This window comes from Marmota marmota, unplaced genomic scaffold (assembly GCF_001458135.2).
Source record: "Marmota marmota marmota unplaced genomic scaffold, marMar, whole genome shotgun sequence".
Taxonomy (NCBI): domain Eukaryota; kingdom Metazoa; phylum Chordata; class Mammalia; order Rodentia; family Sciuridae; genus Marmota; species Marmota marmota.
In genome coordinates this window covers 41,219,189-41,241,292 of record NW_026000093.1, presented here as the reverse complement: position 1 = coordinate 41,241,292, position 22,104 = coordinate 41,219,189, and the positions used below count along the sequence as shown (strand labels likewise).

At 35.6% G+C, this 22,104-nt stretch overlaps 2 protein-coding genes across 8 annotated transcripts in view; both read left to right on the top strand.

The window, feature by feature from the left end:
- Positions 1–14,485, top strand: part of Virma (vir like m6A methyltransferase associated) — a 64,963-nt gene extending 50,478 nt beyond the window's left edge. For 4 of the 6 annotated variants that reach the window (XM_015485965.2, XM_015485964.2, XM_048782810.1 and 1 more), the window contains 7 exons: positions 5,430–5,582; positions 6,267–6,427; positions 7,709–7,805; positions 9,845–10,011; positions 10,590–10,921; positions 12,102–12,245; positions 13,432–14,485. In XM_015485965.2, coding sequence (XP_015341451.1) covers positions 5,430–5,582; positions 6,267–6,427; positions 7,709–7,805; positions 9,845–10,011; positions 10,590–10,921; positions 12,102–12,245; positions 13,432–13,586 — 1,209 coding nt within the window. In that variant the 3' untranslated portion in view covers positions 13,587–14,485. Of the gene's footprint in view, positions 1–5,429; positions 5,583–6,266; positions 6,428–7,708; positions 7,806–9,844; positions 10,012–10,589; positions 10,934–11,138; positions 11,562–12,101; positions 12,246–13,431 lie in introns of those variants that run through there. The other 2 variants (XM_015485966.2, XM_048782811.1) reach the window with 2 other exon arrangements.
- A 4,217-nt stretch (positions 14,486–18,702) lies between these two features.
- The window catches only part of Rad54b (RAD54 homolog B), a 108,165-nt gene continuing 104,763 nt past the window's right edge, over positions 18,703–22,104 (top strand). Inside the window, exon 1 of one of the 2 annotated variants that reach the window (XM_048782805.1) lies at positions 18,703–19,342. In XM_048782805.1, the coding sequence (XP_048638762.1) occupies positions 19,272–19,342 (71 nt within the window). In that variant the 5' untranslated portion in view covers positions 18,703–19,271. The remainder of the gene's footprint in view (positions 19,343–22,104) is intronic. The other variant, XM_048782803.1, reaches the window with a different exon arrangement.

The following is a 22,104-nucleotide window of genomic DNA, read 5'->3' as shown; positions in this document are numbered from 1 at the left end:
CAGCCTATTTTGCCTTTTTTTTTTTTTTTTAAACCAGGGATTGAACCCAGTGGTGCTTGACCACTGAGTCACATCCCCAGCCCTTGTTAAAAAACTTTTAAATTTTGAAATAGGGCCTTGCTGTGTTGCTGAGGCTGGTTTTGAACTTGTGATACTCTTGCCTCAGCTTCCCAAGCTGCTGGGGTTACAGGTGTGTGCCACTGTACCTAGCTTGTCTTTCAATCTAAAATCTGTCTGTTGTAGATAGCATATAGAGTTGAATTGTATTTTGTTTTCTTGTGTTCTTCCAGTTTGGATGGTGTAGTCAATTCATTTGTGTTTTATTACTGGTGAGGTTGTATTTATGTTGGACATTTTGCTATTTACTTTGTATGTATCTTACATCTTTTTCCCCCTCTTTATATTTACTATGTCTTTTGTATTAAATAGATATTTTCTATTTAATTTCCAATTACTTTTACTAATTTTTAAAATTTATTTTTGTAGTGATTACCCTGGAACTACAATTAACATCTTCACTTAATATAATCAAGTTCAGCTTAATACCAACTTAATTTCAGTAGTATATGAGAACTACTACAATATGGCTTTGTTCCTTCCTTCCCCTCCTTCCTTTGTGCTGTTACTGCCATACAGAATTCATCTTTATACACTGAGAGTTCATCCATATTGTGTTTTTTGGGGGGAGGATACCAGGGATTGAACTCAGGGGCACTTGACCACTAAGCCACATCCTCAGCCCAATTTTATTTTTTATTTTTAGTTAGATGTACACAATATCTTTGTTTTATTTATTTATTTTTAATGTGGTGCTGAGGATCTAACCCAGTGCCTCACACATGCGAGGCAAGCGCTTAACCACTGAGCTTCAACCCCAGTCCTTCAGCTCTATTTTGTATTTTATTTAGAGACAGGGTCTCACTGAGTTGCTTAGCACCTGGCTTTTATTCTTTTATTTTAGATGGAAGAAAAGAGATACAAATATGTTTGTACTTTTTAAATATTCACCTATGTAGTTGATTTTTATTGGCACTTTTTATTTCTTCATATGAATACAGATTAATACCTAATGTTATTTCATTTCAGCATGACATACTCCCTTTAGTATTTTTTGTAGAGTAGTTCTGCTAGGGTAAATTCTGTCTTTAATTTCTCTCTCATTTTTGAAAGGATAGTTTTACAAATTAAAGGATTTTTAATTGATAGTCTTTCAGCATTTTGAATGTATCTTCCCACTGCATTCTGATTCCATGGGTTCTAATGAGAAAACGGCTGTTGATTCATTGATGTTTCCTCTTATATGTGTCACCTCTTTGTCTTTGGCTCTTAACAGTTTGATTGTGGCATAATAAGTGAGGATCTCTTCAAGATTATTGTACTTGGAGTTTGTGGGGCCTCTTGCAAGTGTAGATTAATTTATTTCATCAAATTAGGGAAGTTTTCAATCATTTTTTCGATCAGATATTCTTTCTGATTCCTTCTTTCCTCTTCTTTTGAAACTCTTGTTATATGTTGATGATTTTAATGGTATCCCACAGATCTCTGAGGCTGTTCATGGTTTTCATTCTTTTTTCTTTGTTTCTTAAAGGTGCATAATCTCAGTTGACCTATCTTTTAACTGATTTTTGTTGTTGTTGCCAGAGATTGAATCTAGGGGTTAATGCATGCTAGGCAGATACTATATCACTGAGCTACATCCCCAGCCCCCAATTCACTGATTCTTTGTCAATTCAAATCTGCTATTGAGCTTTTCTACTGACTTTCAATTATACACACACACACACACAGTTGTAGGTGGACACAATAACTTTATTTTATATACTTTTTTTTTTTTTTTAAAGAGAGAGTGAGAGAATTTTTTTTTTTTTAATATTCATTTCTTAGTTTTTGGCGGACACAACATCTTTGTTTGTATGTGGTGTTGAGGATCGAACCCGGGCTGCACGCATGCCAGGCGAGCGCGCTAACGCTTGAGCCACATCCCCAGCCCATATATTTACTTTTATGTGGTTCTCAGGATCAAACCCGGTGTCTCACATGTGCTAGGCAAGTGCTCTACCACTGAGCTATAACCCCCAGCCCAACTTTTTAATTTTAGTTATTGCAGTTTTCCACTACAGAATTTTTATTTTTGCTTTCTAAAGAAATAATTCTTAGGCATTTAATTTTTTTTTGGTATCAGGGATTGAACCCAGGGGCATTTAATCATTAAGCCACATCTCCAGCCGCCCTCCCCCCTTTTTTTGAGACATGGTCTCCATAAGTTGCTGAGGCTGGCTTTTAACTTGCGCCACAGGAGTCTCATTAAGGAAGTTAGGGCTTAATCCCACATGATGGAGATTAGGGCCTACTTTTTCTTCTATTAGATGCAGTTTTTTTTTTTTTGGATTTACTTTTCCTTCTTTGCTCTTGATAGCATGTTACTTGGATTTCTTTATTATAAATCATATATACATATTTTTTTCTCCCCACCCTACTTTGTGAAATTAGCTCAGGCCATAAATCTGAATTGTTTTTTTCTCAGAATACTCGTAAAATGTCTGATACAAGCTAGGCACAGTGGTACACACCTGTAATCCCAGCAACTCTAGAGGCTGAGTCAGGAGAATCACAAGTTTGAGTCAGACTCAGCAACTCAGCACGGCCCTCTCTTAAAATAAAAAGTGAAAAGGGCTAGGGATATAGCTCAGTGGTAAAGAACCCCTGGGTTAGCTGGACACAGTGGTGCACGCCTGTAATCCCAGAAGCTTGGGAGGCTGAGGCAGGAGGATTGCAAGTCACTCATCAACTTAATGAGATCCTAAGCAAGTTAGTGAGACCTTGCCTCAAAATAAAATATTAGGCTGGGGATGTGGCTCAGTGGTTAAGTACCCTTGGTTTCAATCCTTGCTACCAAAAAACCAAAAGAACAAAAATTTTTTAAAAAGCAAGAGAAAATCTCATACAGTTTAAAAGCTGGTGTTCAACAAATGAATAACAAAAACTGAAATGGTATTGCACACAAATTTTATAGAATTTCCATTTTCCTAAAACAATTCTGTATATATATACATACACACACACATACACACACACACACATACATACATATATATATATATATTTAAATCTTGCTGGGTGTATCTGTAATTCTGCTAACTGTGGAGGCACCAAGGCCCCTGAAATCAATCCTCACTGCCAGAATAAATAAATAATTAAAAATAATAAATAAAAATTTCTTTGTTGCTACTTATCACAGTAATGTAAATACAGAAAACTTGAAAATACACTAAATTTGACTCTAGATTTTCTAAGACTACTCTTAATTACAAGCAATTGCATTAGAATATAAAGGCATTTTGTTTTGCTCAAAACGATTTCTATTCATAATGATAAAAAAGAAAGGTAGTATGGAGAGATGAAAATTTTAGATCATTCCAAATATTTTAATGAGTTCATAGTTTGATCTCTTCCCTTGAAATTTTTTTCATTTAATCTATATCAATAAACCTTACCTCAGGTGTATTGGCTCATGTCTATAGTCCCAAAAGGTTGGAAGACTAAGATTAGAGGATCACAAGTTCAAGGTCAACCTCAACAACTTAGGCCCTAAGCAACTTAGTGCTACTCTGTCTCGAAATAAAAAATAAAAAGGGCTAGGAATGTGTTTCAGTGGTAAATTGCCCCTGGGTTAAATCCTCAGTACTAAAAAATAAACAAACTTTAGTAATCTTTTTCACCTCACCCCCTTTAAATGGACTTTTAAAAAAATTTAAATGAAATAACAGTAGAAAGTACAGAATTTGCACATATCTCTTGCCTCCATGAAAGACATTTTAATTTCTTCCTTCTCTGTCTGTATCTTTTATATCCATTCTTGTCTTTTTATAGAATCTAGTTAAAAGGAGTAGTAAATCTCTGGTACCATGATCCTGATCTTAGTAAGACAGCTTCTAGTTTCTCACTATTCAGCATGATGTTGCTGTAGATTTTTTGTAGATAAATGAGTTGAGGAAGTTTCTTGTATTCATAGTTAACTAAATTTATATCATGAATGAGTATTGGATTTTGTTGAATACTTTTTTCCACATTTATTAATGTGATTATGTGGATTTTTTTCTTTAGCCCTATGATGTGATAGACATTGATTTTAGAATGTTAAAACATCTTTAAATACCCCTGGAATAAATTCCACTAGTTCTTTTTATGCTTTGTTGGGTTTGATTGCTAATAATCTGTTGTAGATTTTTCTATCTGTGTTCATGAGATGTATTGGCCTGTAGTTGTAGATATATTGGCCTTGTAACATCTATCTGGTTTTCTTATGTGTCTCCTAACAACAGGGATACATTGTGAAAAATGTGTTAAGGGATTTCATTGTTATGCAAGCATCATAGAGTGTACTTATATGGTATAGCATACTAATACCCAGATGCTATATGCTATAGCTTTTTGCTCCTAGGCTACAAACCTGTGCAGCACATTACTGTAGGCAGTATTCACATATATTGAATACTGTAGGCAGTTTCAACACAGTAGTGATGTCTGTGGCTTCACTAGGTGATAGGAACTTTTCACCTTCATTATAACCTTAGGGGATCACTGTAGTATGTGCTTTATATTGTTTACCCAAAGTGTTGTTCTGTATTGCCTGAGTATATTAGGAAGTGCTGGCCTCGTAGAAGACTTAAGAGGTATTTCCTCTGTGTCTATCTTCTGGTCTAATTTCTTCCTTAAATATTTTGTAGAATTTACCACTGAACCCATCTGGTGTTTCTTTCTTTTCTTTTCTTTTCTTTTTTTTTAATAAAGATTTAGAAGTACTGTTAGGCTTGTACATGATGCTGTACTGTAAGTTTTCTTTCATATGTAACAATGTGGATGATTTTAAAATAGAAAATATTCACTTTGACAGAAGGTAGTCTTAAGTGTGATTGTTACTGTTTTCTTTAGTTGTTTGCCTTGTCTCTAGAAATACAATTTTAGGGTCTTTCAGTTCTTTGTTTTAGTAAGTATTTTATTAGCTTCTTTTTTCTTTTCACATTTTAAATTAGTGCATTATAGTTGTACATAACGATGAGATTTGTTGTTATATACTAGTACATGTATACAACATAACAGTGTAATTTGACCATATTTTATTAACTTTTGAACATCAATTAGTATGTTGTGTGTCCTATAAGTACCAGAGGGTTTGCCATTTAATATTTTTCTTGAGACTTCTTGGTGCCAGTAAATTGAATATACATATATGTTTACCTGTTTATTTTGTGAGTCTCAAACTTACTTCAGCTTCAACTAAAATCCTTTAAACTATCTGTTCATACTTAATGTAAAACCATAACATTGAGGAGAAGATCGCAGCAAATAGCTTAAATATCTAAATAAGTTTGGAAGCATCTTTGCAAATTTTTCTGCTCTCAAATTTAACTTGTGTGTGATATTTCCAGGGATGTTGTGGAGATGATAGTGGTCTCATGGAAGTGGAGGGAGCTCATCCATCACGGACAATGAGTATTAATGCAGCAGAGTTAAAACAACTTCTACAAAGCAAAGAAGAAAGTCCAGAAAATTTGTTCCTGGAGCTAGAGAAGCTTGTTTTGGTAAAAAAGAAAAAAGAAAAACAAAAATAACAAAAGCAGAATATTCCTGAGGCATACTTTCTTCTTAGTTTAAGTTTTTCATAGTGACCTTTTTAAATACTAATCCTTAGGGCTGGGGATATAGCTCAGTAGAAGAACACTTGCCTAGAATGTATGTGGTCATGAGTTCAATCCTCCAGTAGTGCAAAACAACAACAACAAAAAGCTAAGAGATAATCCTTAGTTGGATATTTCTACCATTCTGATAAGTCTTTGGATTAATAATTTGAAGTCCTCTATACTATAATGAATCTTAAAGGAGTAAATGTAAATAAAGGCAGTATTTTTGGAATTGTCTATTTCTGTATGCAGGTTACTCCCTGCTGCCATTATTTAGAAATAAAATAAAATGGGGGGTGCTGGTGATATAACTTAGTAGTAGGGCTCCTGCCTAGCATGCACAAGGCCCTGGGTTCAATCACAAACACTGAAAAAAGAAAACAAAGGAAAAAAAAAAAAGATGTATGATTTTGGTATTTGTTTTATTTTAATATGTTTAATGTTAAGTTGATGATTTCTTGATGGTGTTCCACATTGTTTAGCAATACAATAATTTAGCCTTTTCTCCTAAAGAGTCAGTAGATTATATTTATAATTATTCAAGGTCTTTCTGCACTTTCTTATTCTGCATTTGTTTATGTATAGGAACATTCAAAAGATGACGACAATCTGGATTCTTTGTTGGACAATGTAGTTGGACTTAAGCAGATGCTGGAGTCATCAGGTGATCCTTTACCTCTCAGTGACCAGGATGTAGAACCAGTACTTTCAGCTCCAGAATCTCTCCAGAATCTGTTTAACAATAGGTAAATCAAGTAATGTTTTGTATTTGAGTACATATTACCTATACAATGGTTGGAGGCTAGAGAGGGTGAACAAACTTTTTTTTTTTTTGGTAAAGGGTAAGTCAGTAAAAATTCTAGCTTTGCAGGTCACATATACCCTCTCTGTTGCATGTTTGCTTTTTTGGGGAGTGGGGTGGGATACTGGTGATTGAACTCAGGAACATATCTCCAGCCCTATTTTGTATTTTATTTAGAGACGGTCTTACTGTGTTGCTTAGTGCCTTATTTTTGCTGAGGTTGGCTTTGAACTTGTGATCCTCCTGCCTCAGCCTCCTGAGCCACTGGGATTACAGGTGTGCGTCACTGTGCTCAGCTTATTTTGCTTTTTTAAGAAAAACTTAAAAAAATATGCAATTGTAATAATAACATAAATGATGCTGATAAAATGATGTGATATTTCGAATTTGTTTAAGGTAAGGGGAGGATGTGTTCAGGAATAATCCAACCCAAACAAGAGGAAATCAACATTTACTGAAGTTTATAAAGGTTTTAAAAGCATTTCTCATTCCATGTGCTCTTGTTTGCATATGAAAATTTCCGTGTTAAAAATTAAGATTATAACAATTATCGTAACCTATGATTTCTAGTGTAATAAATAAATTGATTATGTTAGATTTGTAGACTACAGAAATGTGTGTCTGGGAAAATTCATTATAAATAAACCAAATCACCATATGCTTCAAGAAAAAAAAAAAATCCAAACCAATGTAGAGGATATATACCTTTTAATCTTTGGTGCATTATAGCTTTAATGACCTTTTTTTTTTTTTTTTTTTTTTGTGGTAATGGGGAATGAACCCAGGGATGCTTGCCTCAGAACCTGGGATTCTCTAGCCTCAGCCTTCCTGGTCCATTAGTGTTATAGATATCTGCTACCATGCCTGGCTTCTAATAGCCATTTAATGTGATAGAATTAAACTATGTATTTAGAAAAATTAAATATAGGCAGTTTCTGTACAGATTGGTACAGTGTAATGAACTTGCCATTTTGGAAGTAAGGCCAGGGGTCCATTTTATTTTACCAAAGGTCAAAAGTTGTTACAACAGGATTATTTCTGAAGTTACTAATTTTAAAGAATTCTTAATTATTGAATAGCTTTTTGAAATTGTCTGTGCTAATTTTAGTAGTACTTCAGAGGGTAATATTTTTAATTGTACCTTTCTGTAGCTTATACTTAGAAGATAAGCTAAAATATATGATTTTGAAATTCTGCTTTTTACCAAATACTTTTCATTTCCTAGGACTGCATATGTGTTAGCTGATGTCATGGATGATCAGTTGAAATCTATGTGGTTTACTCCATTTCAAGCTGAAGAGATTGATACAGATCTGGATTTGGTATAAAGATTTTATTACCAAATATTTAGAAAAAAGTTACTGATTTTTTTGTTTCTCTGTGTTGTTAGCATTATAACAGTTTACATATTGTATAGCTGGTCAGGTCTACTTGATGATGAGTATTAAATATTATTATGCCAGTTGCCTACTTACCTGGTATGTAGAACTCTCTGTTTTTTATGCTAATTGTTTTGCTTCTTTTTAGTTAGTGATTTATATTTTGGGAATGTTGCTTTTAAGGAGGAAAAAAATCACATTTTTATTTTTATTTTTTAAGAATATTCTTTTTCTTTTTTTAATATTTATTTTTTTTTTAGGTGTAGATGGACACAACACAATGCCATTATTTTTATGTGGTGCTAAAGATCGAACCCGGGTTCCGCCTGTGCTAAGCCGAGCACTCTACCACTGAGCCCACAATCCCAGCCCCAGAATCACATTTTTATGTAACTGCTTCAAAGTACTTTTTTTTCTTATGTCTTTAAGGTATAGAATAGAGAAAATTATCCCACAAAATAACAGTTCATTCTTCTTGGGGAGGCTCAAACCAGGGTATCATGCATGTTAGGCGCATGTTCTTGTTCTGCCTCATAGCTACATCCACAGTCTCAACTGTTCATTCTTGCATTTAGTTTTTTTTTTTTTTTTTTTTGGTGCCAAGGATTGAACCCAGGGGTGCTCAACCACTGAGCCGCATCCCCAGCGGGGATTTTTTTTTTTTTTTGAGACAGTGTCTCGCTAATAAGTTGCTTAAGGCCATGTTAAGTTTCTGAGATTGTCTTGAATTTGGAATCTTCCTGTTTCAGCCTCCCAAGCCACTGGGATTATAGGCATGCACCACTGTCTTAAAATAAAAAATGAAAAGGCTGGGAATGTGACTTAGTGGTTAAGCACCCTGGGTTCATTTCCCAGTACCATAATAAATAAATGAATAAGGTTGTTTAAAAATCACATATAATTCAATTAAAATTTCATTAAAGTATTAATATCTTTTTAGTATAAATTCATCAGTGAACCATTAGAACTGTTTTCCAGTAAGACCTATTCAGTGATGGAACTGTTTTATAATCTGTCTGCCCTGTTCAATACAGTAGCCAGTAGTAGCCTCATGTAACTTTTGTGGGATTGAAATGTAGCTAGTATGATTAAGGAACTGAATCTTATTCTGATTTAATTTTAGTTAATTTAGATTTTAAAAGTACTTGCAATTAGTGTCTACATATGGGCAGTAGAGAGGTAAAATATTTGTGTTAAAAGGTGTAATTTTTGGCCGGGTACGGTGACACATGCCTGTAATTCCAGTAGCTCTAGAGGCTGAGGCAGGAGGATTGTGAGTTCAAAGCCAGCCTCAGCAACTTGGTGAGGTGCTAAGCAAAGCAGTAAGACCCTGTCTCTAAATAAAATTCAAAATAGGGCTGGAGATGTGGCTCAGTGGTTGAGTGCCCTTGGGTTCAATCCTTCCCCCCCAAAAGTTGTTCTTTTTGTAACTTTAAACCATAAATTTGAACCATAACTGTCTTGCAGTGATCATTGTGACCATGGTTTAGAGAAATTTTAGGTCTCTTAAGCATGATAAGTTTGAAATGTAAACTATATTTTGTTTCTCTGAAATTACTTACATTGGAACTTCATTAAATACACAGAGCTTTGGGAATCTGTGGTGAAGATTTGTTTTATAGTAGAAATGGTCGTTATACAAGGCTGGCAGGGTACATAATTTTCAGATTCTTTTGGAAATGATCTGGAGGTATTGCAGTGTTAATTTATATGGAGAAATCCTGAGTTCCCTCTTAGGCAGCAGAAGTTCTCTAGATTTATAGTCCTGCTTTGAGAAGAGTTCCACTAAAGTAAGTTACTGAATTCCTAAGGTTTTTTAAAATTATTGTTAACTATCAATGATGTTGCTTTCTGAAAAGATGAGGAGAGGTAGATCTATAATTTATTAACTGTGAGAGTTAAATATAATTTATAATTTCTGTAGTCAAATGTTACATTGATAACTACATTTAAGATGTATTTGTTTCATTTTTATGACACAGGTAAAGGTTGACTTAATTGAGTTGTCTGAAAAATGTTGTAGTGACTTTGATTTGCACTCAGAATTAGAGCGTTCATTTTTGTCAGAACCGTCATCTCCAGGGAGAACCAAGACTACAAAAGGATTCAAACTTGGGAAGCACAAACATGAGACTTTTATAACTTCAAGGTAAAACTTTTTCTGCTAAAGATCTTATTTTAAGATAAATGCATGACTATTAAACATAGCACTTGAATTGTGAATATTATTTGGATATTTATTTATTTATTTGGTGCTGAGGATTGAACCCAGCATGCTAGGTGAGGGTTCTACTACTGAGCCACAACCCCAGCCCCTTATTTGGATTTTTTTTTAAAAAGAAAATTTGGCTAGTACACATTCAGTATTTTTGTTATGTCTCTCTCTCTTTTTAACGCTAGGGCTTGAACCCAGGCCCTCATATTTGCTAAGCATGCATTCTACCACTGTGCTAGCTCCAGCCCCTATTATGCTATTCTTTATGAAAGTTTGGAAGTGTTGAATAAGAAGTGAACTGAATTGTTTTAAAAAATTATTGATTATATAAAATGTGAGTACTATTCTTAGCTAGTTTGTTGTATTATTGCAGAAAGTAATATAGATACCTGCAAAGTTAACAGAATTGGAGTAAGAAAGAAATGAAATTGAATTTTCAGTATTGCAAAATTGACTATTTTCATGAGAAATATGAAGAAAAATTGTTTCATGAAGTATTTTTGTTTTAATAGTGGAAAATCTGAATACATTGAACCTGCCAAACGAGCTCATGTTGTGCCACCACCACGAGGAAGGGGCAGGGGAGGATTTGGACAGGGAATACGACCCCATGATATTTTTCGTCAGAGAAAACAGAACACAAGTAGGCCACCATCTATGCATGTGGATGACTTTGTTGCAGCTGAAAGTAAAGAAGTGGTCCCTCAAGATGGAATACCCCCACCAAAACGACCTCTCAAAGTATCACAGAAGATTTCTTCTCGTGGTGGGTTTTCAGGCAATCGAGGAGGACGCGGTGCTTTTCATAGTCAAAATAGGTTTTTTACACCACCTGCTTCAAAAGGTAAGAACTTAGGTGTATTTTCTTTTCTTTTTTTTTTTTTTAAAGAGAGAGTGAGAGAGATAGAGGTAGAGAGAGAGAGAATTTTTTAATATTTATTTTTCTTTTTAGTATTTGGCGGACACAACATCTTTGTTTGTATGTGGTGCTGAGGATCGAACCCGGGCCGCACGCATGCCAGGCGAGCGCGCTACCGCTTGAGCCACATCCCAGCCCCTAGGTGTATTTTCTAATGGGTTAGAATATTGGACTATTAAAGTATCTGATTCAAATGGCAGATTCAGATAAAGTGTTTTTCTTTTACTTCAGTTAAACTGCTTGTAGGTCAGTTGTACTATTGGCAGAGTACTCTATTAAGTAGAATACTCTGCTTTTTAAGTTGACCTTTGATACAGTGTAGTTTTAGTGAGGAATGTAAAATAAATCTTGGCTAATTATTTTCCTTTTTACCCTGACAATTTTATTTGTCCTATGTAATATTCATACATTATTTTCACAATTGAACTTAGCAATTTCCTTGAAATTGTTCTGTGTAGTTCACTATTGCGTCTTATCTCTGCTTCCAAGTGTTGTATTTAATGCGTTTTAATTTTTTTTTTTTTTTTTTTTGGTACTTGTATATGGACAGAATGCCTTTATTTTATTTGTTTATTTTTTTATGTGGTGCTGAGGATCAAACCCAGTGCTTCATGCATCCTAGGCAAGGGCTCTGCCACTGAGCTACAGCTTCATGTATTTTCAGTTGTTTGAATATTTTAGAAACTGACTCTATTTAAATGAATTACTCTTTACTGGTGACTTGTCGAATTGTTTTTTTATAACTGCTGATTTAGGAGGATAGGGGGAACAGGATAGGAATTTAACAGCAAACACTTAAATGCAGTTTCAGGAACTGTTGTTATAAACACTATTTATAGTATTCTTGTATCAATCCCATGATGTAGGTTCTGTTAATACCCCACTTTACAGAAAATAAAATTATCCTTCAGGTGACTAGTGTTTGAATGCTGGTAGCCTCTGCTTATAAACCACTGGGTGATGCTTCCACTTTATAGTATATTCAGTTCATAGAATTTCAGTTTCTCTTCCATTACTTTTGATGGTTAAGAAAAACTTGTCACATCTGCCTTAATCCAACTGAGGTTGTGAAAATGTAGATTCTGGTTGCATTATTTGTGTTTAGGAAACTACAGTCGTCGGGAGGGAACTAGAGGCTCCAGTTGGAGTGCTCAGAATACTCCTCGAGGAAATTACAATGAAAGTCGTGGTGGCCAGAGCAATTTTAACAGGGGCCCTCTTCCACCATTAAGACCACTTAGTTCTACAGGTATGTGTCTTCCCTACTTGATACTACTGATAGAAGGGAAGTGAATTCCTTCTTTTCTATTTGTTGAATGACTCTTATTTGAGACAGAATAATTTAGAATGTTGACATAAATTCTAGAGTCAAGTTTATATCTGTGAAATAATGCCCAATACACATCTTCTGTCAAGGTAATCATATTTTTATATTTGGAACTACCATTTCATGGTGATGTGCTCCATTTTAATAATGAAAGTCAATCCTTATACTCATTTAACGTATTATACCTATTTAACCATAAAGTATTTTAAAAATTTGTTCTTTTTAGATATACATGACAGTTGAGTATATTTTGACATATTATACATACATGGAATATAAATTATTCTAATTAGGATCCCATTCTTCTGGTTAACTGTAAAGAATTTTGGTAATAGAAATGTCTATATGATTTATTCTGTTTTCATTTACTTTTATTGTGTATATAAGAACGTATTGGGTTTTTTCAGCACTGAGGATTTAACCCAGGGTGCTTTACAACTGAGTTACATCTAGCCCTTTGAATTTTTTATTTTGAAATAGGATCTTGCTAATTTGCTGAGGCTGGCCTAGAATTTGCAGTCCTCCTGCCTTAGCCTTCCAAGTAGCTAGGATTACAGGTGTGTGCCACTGTGCCTGATTTGTAATCTTACTTTTTTCTTAAACATTACTATATCACATTCAGAATTTTTGCCAGAAGTAGCTTTGGTTTTAAATGCACATTTATTAAACAACAGTTTTATTTGGGATATAATTCTTGTATATAATGTACTTTACCTACTTAAAGTATACAATTCAGTGGTCTTTACCACATTCCCAGAGATTTTAGAAGAGTTTTTAAATAACAAAAAGAATCTGTGTGTGGTGGCACTTTCCTGTAATCCCAGGGATTTGGAAAGCTGAGGCAGGAGAGTTACAAGTTTGAGACCAGCCTCAGCAACTTAGCAAGACCCTAAGCAACTTGGTGAGAACTTGTCTCAAAGTAAAAATTAAAAAGGGTTGGGGGGGATGTGGATCATTGGTTAAGTACCCTTGGGTCAATCACTGGCAGGAGGGTTAAAAAAAAAAAAAAGTAGAAGAGGAATTCTTGGTTTGAACAGTGTCATAAATTTGTTTTTAATTATTATGAAAGAAAAGGATGATGGAACTAAAAATATTCTTTCTTTTATAGGTTACCGCCCAAGTCCTCGAGACCGTGCTTCTAGAGGTCGTGGGGGACTTGGACCTTCCTGGGCTAGTGCTAATAGTGGCAGTGGAGGTTCCAGAGGAAAGTTTGTGAGTGGAGGCAGTGGTAGAGGTCGTCATGTACGGTCTTTTACACGATAAAAATGCTTTGGGGAACATCCTAAGTGTATATGGACATTTCATGAGGACAATAAAAAGACATTTAAGGACCAATTTAGACTTAGCAGTTATCTGGAGACATCTGAGAGAATATTTTTATCTGAAGAAAGCAGATTTTGTTTGATACCTAACCTAAGATTTCAATAAAAAGCCAAACTTTGTATGTATGTTTGTATATATTTTTCCCCTTTTTTATATGACTATTTATTTAGAAAATTTCTAGGTAGAAAGACTAAATGACTTGTTTTGTATTTTTCTTGCCTATGCCACAGATGTTCCCAGTCTTTCTCAGCCCATGGCACCCTTTAATGTCACAGTAATTTTTTTACAGCATACCTAGGCCAAAAGAAATATCTGATACTTCTGTTTATTAAATATTTAGTTAGGTCCAGGCAGTTTATGTTAACATCATTAGTAACTGCGGACATTGCACACCATCTCAAAATTTGGAATCAGCAGCATTTCCTTCTCTACTATGCTTATTTCATAGTACTTTTTATCCAACTGCTGAAAGTTTTACAAAGATATGCTGTCATAGAAAGGAATATAATGTTATCTAATGTTGAAAATGTAAACTACCTCAAATTAGTAGTGTATGTGGTGTCCAAATGGTGTTGCTATGTTTCCTCACAATTTTAAAATATTCTCTGGCCTTCATGTTAATTTTCTAAGGTGCCCTGGTAAGGTTTGGGAACCATACCGGTACCAAAAGAAACAAAACACTTCTCTCTCCCATGTTACATAGAAAGACAAACTTACTTTGTGTTTCAGCTTTGGACCTTCTGATGTTGTTTTATTATATAGTTAATTAAAGCCTGAAATGAGGCATATCCTGATACTGTTATTTTGGGAATCAGAAACCTAATAAATGCTGGACTTTATATTCAGAAGTGGAGCTTATAATTTTGAGAAAGTAGCCATATCCCCAAGGTATGTCTTAACACACTGAGCCTATATAAATGGCATAAAATATAGAGTTCTCAAACAAAAAATACGTGTATGAGTCTTATTCCATTCTTTTATCACTCTTTGTTTTGGGAAATTATTTGTGAGTAAATAGAAAGTCTCAGTTCTTTTAAGAAAATGCCTTAAAGAAAAGTTCAGCTCTAAAGATTCTGATGTTTAAGTGAAAGGTAGTGGAAATCTTCATAACTAATGGTGTCCAAAAACCAAAGTGTCTTAGCCTGCTCTCACTGCTATAACAAAACACCACAGGCTTAAGCAACAAAATTTTCTCATTTCTGGAGACTTAGAAGTCTTAAGATCAGGGTTCTGGCCTGATTAGGTTTTCATGAGGGCCTTCTTGCTTTTTCTCACACAGTCTTTCCTCAATGATTTCCTTGAGGAATAAGTTCTCATGTCTCTTCTTCTTTTTAATAAGTGTACTAATCCTATCATGATGATCCTACCCTCAGTCTAAACCAAACTTCCCCAAGGCCTCATCTCCTAATATGCTCACATACAGGGGTTAGTTTCAATATAGAAATTTAGCACATAAATTAATCTAAACCTCCTTCAATCCTGAAACCTAATAGGTTCATCTTCTCTAAAGATATTTTTAACATATTAGATGAATTAGAAATTTGTCTATAATGCCTGACACAAATACATGTTAATGTTTCCTAGGTAACTTTGTTTCTTGAATGAGAAGATCTGACTATATATAGATACATATTTTATGATATTTTTTCCATAAAGTTGAATATAATCTCAAAAGAAATATCAGAGAACTGTTTTTGCCTTATAAGTCTTTTAGGTTATTACCCAGTAATGCCGGTCAGCAAAGATAATAAATTATTAGTATAGAAGCAATGTCAGGAAAATTTGAAAATGTCCTGAGTAACTGAAAGTTTCTAGATAAATGAGAAGGGAAGGAATCCAACATGTTGATCACCTTATTTGCATATATCACTCAGTCTTTATAACAATTCAGCAAAGGAGGTTTAATCCTTATTTTCAGATGGAGAAAGCTAAGGAGCTTGACTCAGATAAACCAGGTGCAGATTATACGTCTATAATCCGAGAGGCCGGGGAGGCTGAGGCTGGAGGATCGTGAGTTCAAAACCAGTCTCAGCAACTTAGCAACTCAGAAGACCCCGTTTCTAATAATGTATATTAAAAAAAAGGGGGCTAGGGATGTGGCTCAATAGTTAGGCCCCCCTAGGTGCAGCCCCCAGTAATCCCCCTGCCCCCCACCAAAAAAAAAAAAAGTGGTAGAAATAGTATTTAAACCAGCTTGGCTAGTTCCCAAATTCCTTACCTCTGGACCATTTTGGAAAAGTAAGAAGCTACTTTTTAGGTTAAGTATTAACAGAATTAATCAAATGGAAGTGGAGTTTCAAAGAATTATTTATTTTTAGTTTTGAGACAAGGTCTTGCTTAAGTTGCCAAAACTGGCCTTGAACTTGTGATCCTCCTGCCTCAGCTTTCCTGTGTGGCTAGAATTACAGGTGTTCAACACCCCACTTTTCCGTGGCTTTCATGTTAAAGCAAAAGACAACCGTAAAATAACCAAATGAAAATTCTTAAAATGTTTTCAAGTTAATAAATCTTGACAATTATTTGAGTTGGCAAACTATATTATTCTCCAATGAAGGTCTCTTGGTTTGCTGGAGAGACTTTGGGAGTATTTTTGTAAAGATCTGAACTGAAGTAGGCTTAATGGCTCTCCTACTCCTCTCCCAAGTCTGCAGCTGCTTTAAGTATTTATCCTGGGGTGGAGCAATGTCTCTTTAGACATTTTGGTAACCCCGGAATGGGACACTTGCTGTTTAAGCATTTCACCTGTCCCTTCTTGAACAACTTAGGGTTCTCTGAAATTTATTATTCTCTAAGTTAAATAAAAAATTGAAAATAATTCATCTGAAAGAATTATATAAAACAAAATTTTATCTCTGAAGCTTATTCTGATGAAAAAGTAGGAAAATTAGTAATGAAAAGAGCTAGGTATTAATCCTGGCTTGGTTAATGAATCATTAATTTGCTATGTGTTATGAACAAATCATCAGGGATCTTTTAAACACATGAATTTTAGGGCTGGGGTTGTGGCTCAGTGGTAGAGTGCTCACCTAGCACCTGTGAGGCACTGGGTTCAATCCTCGGCACCATAAAAAAATAAATTAAAAACTGTATTCTGACATATAAAGCAATTAAGTAAAAAGCAATTTAGAATTGATACAGTGTTACTAAAAGACAAATGAGATAACAACTGAAAAAAGAAGGGTTGCTGGGCACAGGGCCCATCTGTAACCCAGCAACTTAGGAAACTGAGGCAGGATGATGGCAAGGCCAGCCTCAGCAACTTAGCAAGTCCCTGTCTGAAACAAAAGTTAAAAAGGGGCTGCAGGTGTAGCTTAGTAGTAGTGAGGCCCTGAGTCCAATTCTGGTACTATTTCAAAAGAAAAAAAAGAGGAACCAGTTTAAAAGGAGGTCTCCAAATTCTTTTTCTTCTTTCTACCTCCCAGGATGTTGGTTGTTTGCTAACCAGTTAGCTGTCATTACCATGACTAATAAATAATGCTTTTTAACTCAAAATTAAGATTTACAGGGAGAGGACAAATTAGGTCTTGTTTTCTATAGAACAGTATCATAACGTGGTTACTACTATCAATGATATATTTCAAGATGACAAGAAGAGCATGAAATTCCCAATATAAAAATTATTAATGTTTAAAGAGATGGTAATCATGATTTGATTATACATATATATATGTATTGATTTACTATTATTTGTCCTATAAATACCTCCAATACTTGTAACATCACCTGAAACTGAAGATAACATAATATCCTTACAAAAAATATTTAGTGGTGATATACTTTGGTATTTAATGATTAAAGATGGAAATGAGCCAGGCGCATTGGCACACAATGAGCCCAGGAGGCTGAAACAGGAGGATTGTGAGTTCAAAGCCAATCTCATCAAAAGCAAGGTACTAAGCAACTCAGTGAGACCCTGTCTCTAAATAAAATACAAAATAGGGCTGGAGATGTGGCTCAGTGGTTGAGTTCAATCCCCAGTACCCTGCCCCCAAACAAAAAGATGGAAATGAACTGAAGTTTACCAATATGTTTCTTTAAGAAGCATTTTTTTTTAGAGAGAGAGAATTTTAATATTTATTTATTTATTTTTTAGTTTTTGGCAGACACAACATCTTTGTATGTGGTGCTGAGGATCAAACCTGGGCCGCACACATGCCAGGCAAGCACGCTACCGCTTGAGCCACATCCCCAGCCCACCAATATGTTTTTTTCTAAAGATGTCTGAGTCCTCTTAATTATTTGTTTGTTTGTTTGTTTTGGATGGGGGATTGAACCCAGTGGCACTTTACCACTAAGCTACACCAATTTTGGTTTACCACATCACCATTTTTAAATTTTTTTAATGTTTTAGTTATAGGTGAACACAATGTCTTTATTTTACTTTATATGGTGCTGAGGATTGAACCCAGTGCCTCATGTGCTAGGTGAGTGCTCTACCTCTGAGCCACAATCACAGCCATTGGTTTTGTTTTTGATACCAGGGATTGAACCCAGGAGTGCTTACTCACCAAGCCTTTTTATGTTTTATTTTCAGACAGGGCTCTCTAAATAGCTTGGAGCCTCACTAAATTGCTGAAATTGCAATCCTTCTTCCTTACCCTCCAGAGTTGCTGGGATTGCAGGTGTGTACAACCGCACCCTGCTCACCAGTCCCAGTCCTTTTATTTTTGTGACAGGGTCTTACTAAGTTGCTAAGGTTGACCTTGAATTTATGATCCTCCTGTCTTGGACTTCCAAGTGGCTGGTATTACAGGTGTGTGCTACTGTGTTCAGTTCACATAATTGAATAAAACTTTTATTTATTTTTTTTGGTGGTTTCTGGGATTGAACCCAGGGCCTTGTGCAGTGCATGCTAGGCAAGGATTCTACCTTTGAGTTACATCCTTAGTCCCAACTTTTAATTTTTTGTGGGGTGAGTACCGGAGATTGAACTCTGGGGCACTCAACCACTAAGCCACATCCCCAGCCCTAGTTTGTATTTCATTTAGAGGCAGGATCTCACTGAGTTGCTTAGTGTCTTGCTTTTGCTGAGTCTGGCTTTGAACTCTAGATCCTCCTACCTTAGCCTCCTGAGCTACTAGGATCAAATTTTAATTTTTTAAACTACATTTGTTTTTTGATTTCTTTTAGTCTCATGACTTTAAATAGCAGGTCTACATACTTTAAAATTCCAACCTATGTCAGTAACTCCTAGATTTGCATCTCAACATTTCCACTACATATCTGGTAAGCACCTCAGTTTGACATAAACAAACTGAACTTTGGCCATCTTCTTTTTCTAAGTGGCAACTCCAAGCTTTCTCAGGCTAAAAACCTAGAGTTGTCCTTACCTCCTCAGTTTCACACTTTACTTCTGAGATAGCTGGCTTCTGTCTTCAAAACATATCCAGAATTCAACTGTTGCCCTCTCCACAGAAGTCACACATCCAGTTTCAGAAGTGTTGAGTCAACTGGAGTGTAGGAAAAAAGAGTTTTCTTTTTTTCATTCTAAGACTACCTAGAATTCATATAATTAAAAAGCCCCCAATGTGATGAGATTAGCATGTAGGTGTCTATGGGAAGTGGTTAGGTTATGAGAGTGCAGTCCTCACTGCACTCAAGAGACACAGCAAGAAGGCAGCATCCATGAACCAGAGTGTGGGCCCTCATCAGACACTGAATCTGCTGGTGCCATGGACTTGCCATCTTCCAGAAATGTGAGAATTAAATTTCTGTTGTGTATAAGCTACCCAGTTTGTGGTATTTCATTATAGTAGACCAGATGAGCTAAGGTAGAACCTCTAATGACCAAACTTTGAATAATTTTACAAAATATTGATAAACTCGATTATTTCACAGAATAAAATAAATATCTTTGATTCTATACTGAAAAAAATAAACGATCAAATAGGTAAATAAGTGGAGGAGAGGAGCAGAACTCTTCCTAATAGAAGAATTCTAATAAATGTATAAGGAATGAGGGAAATACATAATCCCATTGGGTAAATATCATACTGAAAATTATGATCAGCAAAATAGATGCTAAAACCAGTGGGTAAAACTGAGTAGAAAGAGGATATTAACATTATCTCAGAACATGTTCTCCTAGGTATTTATCAGTTACAAATAATTGTAATGGAGACTTGCTGCTTAGGATGTTAGATTTGCTCCCCTGAACCTCCCAAGTCTTAAACTGTAATAATCTCTACTTGTGGCATTACTACCTAGAGGACCTGCTTCTCCTCAGCTTGGTTCAGCTGCAATGTATGTTTCAGCCTGTTTCCTCCTGGACTGCATCTTTGTTTTCTATACTATATGGGAGCATTCAGCTTTCCTCCTGTAGGGTGGAAAGACATCTGGATGGCCTATAAGGAAACCCATGCCTGTGGAGGAGTGCCACCTGTGACCAGCTCAGCTGGTCCAAGTGAGGACTCTCCCATTGGCATCCTTCTAATCCAGACAGGAGGCTTCTGTTGCTGAAGATATCCTCATACCTACCTTACCTCTATATTTGAAACAAATAAATCCTAGGTACAATTGGGGTTATTAAAAAAAAAAAAAAAAGGGACTGAGGATGTAGCTCAGTGGTAAGCGCTTCAACATTCAATTCCCAGTACCCCCTCCTATCAGGAAAAAAAGTGTCAAGCTCATGAAAGAAAAAGGAATTCTAAGGAATTATTACAGATTGGAAGCAATTAAAGAAGTAGCACAGCTAAATGCATTGTAGGGTTCTAGACTGGATCCTGGAACAAAAACTTGCTGGAGGTAAATAAAGTGGTACCAAGGTGGTTTTTGTTTGTTTTGTGTAATTCTGGAAGTTCATCTAAAAATTGCAGTGGAGAGCTGGGTTGTGGCTCAGAGGTAGAGTGCTTGCCTAGCATGTGTGAGGCACTGGGTTCGATCCTCAGCACCACATAAATATAAAATAAAGACACTGGGTCCACCTATAACTAAAAAATAAATATATATATATTTTTAATCTCAGTAGAAAAGCAAAGACATCTGTTGAAAAGTGGAAGGGAAAGCTCAGTTTCCACAAAACATCCAAGAATATCTTTCTACTGGTAGATTTTCAAATGAAGAAATCTGAAATGATGAAATAAATACTAAATAGTCACTATGCAGAGGAAATTGTAACTTACAAGCTCTAGTTCTGCGCTCAGTGCTCCTACAAAAAGCATCCTGCAGATATACTGGGGGTTCAACTCCAGATTACTGCAATAAAGCAAATATCTCAATAGAATGGGTTACACACTTTTTTGGTTCCCCAGTGCATATAAGTTTGATATGATATGCTATCTTTTTTAAAAAGTCCAATGTAGAGACATTAATTTAAAAGTACTTGAAACTGATGCACCTATAACCCAGCTACTCAGAAGACTGAATTGCTTCCATTAAATTATGTCTGCCAGCCAGGTGGTGGCATATACCTGTAATCCCAGTAGCTGGGAGGCTGAGGCAAGAAGATCTTGAGTTCAAAGCCAGCCTCAGCAATTTAGCAAGGCCTCCAGCAACTCAGCGAAACCCTGTTTCTAAAGAAAATATAAAAAGAGCTGGGGATGTGGCTCAGTGATTAAGCGCCCTTCATATCATCATATACATTCAGAAATGCTTCCTTCAGCATTGGGTTTGAATTGTTCTGAACGCTGCTGCCAGTGCTAAAATGAACCAAAAATTTGTACTTAATGATGTGAACTCTTGAGAATCTATGTAAACCAAATTTTTTATCAGAGGATTCTGATGCTGGTACTGACATGTGAAAATCAGGTGCTCTGAATTTTTGATGATGATTTGGAACATTATCTGCAATTTTACTTACAAATAATAGAAATAAAACCTCTTAATTTCTAAAACCCATGGTAAACATTAAAAGAAAGAAAGAGGGGCTGGGGCTGGGGCTAAGACTGAGGCTCAGCGGTAGCACACTTGCCTGGCACAAGTGAGGCACTGGGTCTGATTCTCAGCACCGCATGTAAATATTTAAAAAATGAAAAAGGTCTATCAACAACTAAAAAAATATAAAGAGAAAGAAAGAAAAGTGAGTTGCCCCCTTGGGAAGGCTAAAGTAGTTGGGAGTCACTTAGAATCCCAGACTGTCTCATACAAGGGCACCTCTGGAATAACTTGGTGCAATGTCATATCATCAGCTTGGATTTCCTTTTTTTTTTTTCTATAATTCTATAAATCTGAAAAACTTATGAGGTAAACTCAACAGTGGTTGGCTGATAAGAAAGCAGACTCCCAGTAAGGCATGGTGGCATAGCCTATAATCCCAGAGGCTCTGGAGGCTGAGACAGGAGGATCCCAAGTTCAAAACCAGCCTCAGCAATTTAGCGAGGTACTAAGCAACTCAGTGAGACCCTGTAAATAAAATACAAAATAGGGCTGGGGATGTGGCTCACTGTTTGAGTGCCCCTCAGTTTAATTCCCAGGACCAAAAAAAAAAAAAAAAAAAAAAAAAAAAAAAAAAAAAAAAAAA